The sequence below is a fragment of the Chlorocebus sabaeus genome, unplaced genomic scaffold (assembly GCF_047675955.1).
Source record: "Chlorocebus sabaeus isolate Y175 unplaced genomic scaffold, mChlSab1.0.hap1 unalloc_scaffold_1547, whole genome shotgun sequence".
Classification (NCBI taxonomy): domain Eukaryota; kingdom Metazoa; phylum Chordata; class Mammalia; order Primates; family Cercopithecidae; genus Chlorocebus; species Chlorocebus sabaeus.
This window is the reverse complement of record NW_027327354.1, coordinates 9,660-14,738: the sequence shown is the minus strand read 5'-3', so window position 1 is coordinate 14,738 and position 5,079 is coordinate 9,660. Positions and strand designations below refer to the sequence as shown.

Genomic DNA, 5,079 nt, shown 5'->3' with positions numbered 1-5,079 from the left:
ACTGAACCCTGTGTCCTCTTAAAATTGAACACCAAGATGTTTTTATCTTTGTTGTCTAGCATAATAGCCTAGAACAGGAAACCTGGCCTCTGGAATTAGCCATGGGCAATTCCAGCATTTACACAAACTTGCCTGAACTTAAGTGATAGTATTGACCATCTCTAGGCATCAAAGTTAACCCTGTAGGATTAGTCTGAGAACTAGATTAGCTGATACATTACCCAGCTGTAAAAGTACCCAGACTAGTTTCTGGCGTGTGGTGGGTAAGTTGACAGTATTTACTATCAGTATTATCATTCTCACTACCACTGCCTGGCAAGGCGCCATGAAACAATGTATTTCACCTGCCTGGTCCCCAGATTTTTTCCCATCTGTAAAAGGGACTTAATAATACTCCTGTCATAGAGTTTCTGCAAAGATTAAGGAGATGAAATATGTATAGTGGCAGAATATGGCACCTGACACATTGTAGGAATGGATGTCATGTTTGCTTCCTTCCCCGATGTCCACCGTCTTCCATAAAAGCCCAAGTGGTAGCAATCAATAAAAAAGAATTTAAAAAATTAAAATCCTAAAATACCTGATGGCAAAATGAGAAATAAAGAGCTTTTCTCCTTATTCTCAAAATGGAAAACAGAATGGTAATTGTCTCCATCAAAGGATCATAGAAAAAAGATCTGGTATCTCCAGATCCCAGAACAGCAAAAGACATTTTAATATATCATCTCCTTATTTTTAGGAAATTGCTCAGAAGACCTCTTATGTATCCTGAAAAGGGCTCCATTCAAGAAGTCATGGGCCTACCTCCAAGGTCAGTAACCAAACCCGGGAAACCTAAACATATGAAAATCGCTTATGTGGCTTTTCAGCAACAGAAGTCACAATTAGAGTCCCATGGTCAAATGTGACCGGCAGATGTGTACTGTTTAGTCAACAGGATATTTTTTTGTAATTTGAATTTGAGTGTCTTAGCGGGAAGAGTGTTATTCTCCAAAGCTACAAGTTTCTCTTTCCTTGCCCCATTCACTCCTTTATGTTGCCTACCTGGCCTCTGTGGGCATTCATGCTCCCCACCATCACTGCCACCACCAGCCCCACCCCTCACCCCTCACCCCTTATTCAGCTACCTACCAGTTTCAGCAAAGTACACAGTCCTTTTCCTAATGCAACGGAGACAGGCACTTAATCTCTGCCTCTATGAAATTATTCACAAGGGAACCATAAAATTGCCTTGTCCGCAGATTGACAGCTTAATGAACATGTCAGCACAGGGCCAATTTGCATATTGCAGTGTGCTTCAGGTAAGAGATCCCTTACAAATGAAGCAATAAGAGGCACTTTAGACTGCAGGATGAGAAAGAGATGGCCAAGATTCTTTGAATAGCCATCCTGCTCATTTTAAAAATTCAATTTTGCAGTTAGATTAGTTCTCACTCTCCAGTTGAATTGCAACAAGGTTTAAAGGGAAAGTATGGAAGCAATTAAAACTAGCATGCCAGCTTCCCAGCCCTGAAAGTCACCCTTACCAGTCAGTGCTAATTTTCATGTGTTAGGACTCAGAGACTCACCCTCCAACACAAACTTGTCAGTTTAGAGGGTCTGCTAATTCTCTGCTTTTCAATAAATTCCAGATGGCAAGAGCCCCTTAATAGGCACATGGGGGACCTACACGATTATTTTTGGCTGCTCTTTGAAGGAAAGAAGGCATTCAAAAATTCAGACAATGAATCATTTGAGGATACATCTTAATGTGAAAATTCATGGCGATTCTCCTGGAAATCTTCATACCTAAAGTAGTTATTAACTGAATAATATTATTGAATGTCCTACCTTGCACTTTCTGCAATGCCTATCAAACTCAATATTATTGAATTTCCTATCTCTGATACCTTCTGCAATGCCCATTCATGATAAATGAACAGGATAGTTCCAACTTTGTGGAGAAGAGAGTCCAGGAGCTTATAGTCTGAAAAGGGAAAGATCATCATCATCATCATAGAATAGTATAATATGATAATGATTCAGTGGAAAACCATTCTATAGGAGGTAGAAGTAAAGTACCATGTGTGTTCTGACCCTCCAGCTTTGAGTGTTGAAGAAAAGGAAGAGGGGTGGTTTTATACCTGTGCCTTGAGTAATAAGTAGACTCTAGAGGGAGTAACATGGAAGATATTCAGATGATTGGAACATTACAGAAAACATGGGTCTTGAATGGGAAACTTTGAATAAAGACTTAGAGTTTTGCAATGCATACCTACAATCTTCTCAATAATTCTGTTTTCTGTACTTCTCTTTCTAGTGGCAAAGCATCTAAACAAAACCAAATTGTCTTGGAACAAAGATGGCATTCTCCATGGAGTCAGATATCAGGATGGGAATCTGGTGATCCAGTTCCCTGGTTTGTACTTCATCATTTGCCAACTGCAGTTTCTCGTACAATGCCCAAATAATTCTGTCGATCTGAAGTTGGAGCTTCTCATCAACAAGCATATCAAAAAACAGGCCCTGGTGACAGTGTGTGAGTCTGGAATGCAAACCAAACACGTGTACCAGAATCTCTCTCAATTCTTGCTGGATTACCTGCAGGTCAACACCACCGTATCAGTCAATGTGGATACATTCCAGTACATAGATACAAGCACCTTTCCTCTTGAGAATGTGTTGTCCGTGTTCTTATACAGTAATTCAGACTGAACAGTTTCTCTTGGCCTTCAGGAAGAAAGCGCCTCTCTACCATACAGTATTTCATCCTTCCAAACACTTGGGCAAAAAGAAAACTTTAGACCAAGACAAACTGCACAGGGTATTAAATAGTATACCTTGCCTTCTGTCTCTTGGAAAGATATAGCTCCAGGGTTAAAAAGAGAGTTCTGAGTGAAGTATCTTTCAGATAGCAGGCAGGGAAGCAATGTAGTGTGGTGGGCAGAGCCACACATGGGAATCAGAAGGGATGAATGGATGTCCCAGCCCAACCACTAATTCACTGTATGGTCTTGATCTATTTCTTCTGTTTTGAGAGCCTCCAGATAAAATGGGGCTCCAGTATCAGAGCAGCTAGCAACTCTGCCCTAATGAGAAATGAAGGGGAGCTGGGTGTGAGTGTTTACACTGTGCCCTTCATGGGATACTTCTTTTATCTGCAGATGGCCTAATGCTTAGTTGCCCAAGTTGCGATCAAGGACTCTTTCACACAGGAAACTTCCCTATACTGGCAGATACCCTTGTGACTGAACCATGCCCAGTTTATGCCTATCTGACTATCACTGTGGCACTGGGAAGCTGACCTTGTGCTCCACATGACCCTGCCCCTAGGAACCCCCAGGGAAAACCAGGCCTGGGACAGCCCCCCATTCCTGAGATGGAAAGCACAAATTTAATACACCACCACAATGGAAAACAAGTTTGAAGACTTTTACTTACAGATCCTGGACAGAAAGGGCATAATGAGTCTGAAGGGCAGTCCTCCTTCTCTGGGTTACATGAGACAGGAATGAGAAGTCAGAGAGAGAGAGCAAGGCAGTTAACAATGTAGGTAAATAAATAGGGTGTGGTCACTCTCAATTCACTGGCAAATGCCTGAATGGTCTGAAGGAAGCAACAGAAAAGTGGGGAATCCAGTCTGCTAGGCAGGAGAGATGCCTCTAGGTTCTTGTCTTGGCTAGAGGTCTGGTATAGAACTGGAAACCCATATCAAGGGTGACTAAGCCCAGCTTCTGGTATGAGAAAATTAAACTTGTATACAAAATGGTTGCTAAGGCAACAAAAATTATAAGAATTCACTATACCTTCCCCTCCCTGGAACTCAGGATCCAAGTCTAGAAAATGAAAGGACTGGGTTTGAATTGCTTCAAAACCCCTTCCATCTCAGAAGAGCAGCCCCTGGGAACTGAGATTCTGACACAATTTTGGAAGCTCTTCAACCAAAATAAGGCCACCCTACCCCAGTATACAATTGAAGACACTAGTAGCACCGGACTGCATCTCATCTCAGCAAAGCCAGAATATGGGAACAAAGTTCAGGGTGCCCTGCTGAATGGTATCAACAGCAGGATCTCAAGGATGTAATGGAAAGAACTACCATGCTGACCATCCAGAATCTAAGAGACCATCTGGGTGTTTGGGAAACCATCTGACGAGGCCTGACTCTATTCCAGTTAGGTTGACAATAATTGAGCAGCAGGCATTTTTCATTTCTGGTCAGGATAGCGTTGTGCCTTTAGCAAACAAACAATGTGCAACAGTGATGTGGTCATCTAGCCGGGGAATGGCTGCTGCATCTCCTGCAAATTATATTCCTGCTTCAAACACCTCTCAGAAAACCAGTTTCGTGAGGGTTTTTAAATCCCCACAAAGTTGTTGACAGACAATGATGACCCTAGAAGTGGGGAGGAGGACTTCTAAGAAACAGCAACCTCTCTCCTGATTGGGGTAGCCATGAGATTTCTCTAGCTATATCCAACTTGGCATCTGTATATCATCTTTGGAGGAACATCTTATTCATGGAAGGACCTTGACAAGCCATTTGAGATGGAATGTAGGCCCTGAGGTTATGCTTCAGTGAAAAAAAAGATGGAAGCTTCCCTGCTATACTAAAACATGGAGCAAAATTCGCATTTTTCTCAAGAAGGAGAGAAAAGGAGTAGGACTCCAGCAAAGTTTGTCAGAAGAAAAGCTAGAAAAGATTTACAAGAAAGAAAGAAAGAACAAATCAGCAGCGGTGTTATGGATGAGAGGGACTTGAGAGAACAAAAATAGCTAAGGGAAAAATTTAAGTCATCTGCTGAGCAGTGTGCTATGTCAACCTCCTCCTAGGTCTCCTCTTTGAAATATTCAGTAAAGTCTACATTTCTCTTTAACTCTTTCTGTGAGTAGATTCTTTGGGAGAAGCAGGCATTGGAAGAGGTGTTGAAGACTCAAAGCTAAAAAAAACAGGGAAACGTCTGGCATTTGAGTTACACACTAACTGCGTAGGACAAGTGAATCTTGCTTAAACAACTCATGCATTCTTGAAAAGGTATATGCAACCCAACTGTGTGTTAATGAAGCAAATTTTCTGCCTTCTCACATTCTAACTTGAGA

General features: G+C 41.8%; 1 protein-coding gene across 1 annotated transcript; it reads left to right on the top strand.

Annotated features, from left to right (window-relative positions):
• Positions 1-739: 739 nt before the first annotated feature.
• LOC140711114 (tumor necrosis factor ligand superfamily member 8-like) lies at positions 740-4,856 on the top strand (the record flags this gene model as incomplete). Its single annotated transcript, XM_073014026.1, has 2 exons — positions 740-811; positions 2,300-4,856. Coding segments are annotated over 2 exons (467 nt in total), but the record flags the coding sequence as incomplete, so codon positions are not given.
• Between the last annotated feature and the right edge of the window lie 223 nt (positions 4,857-5,079).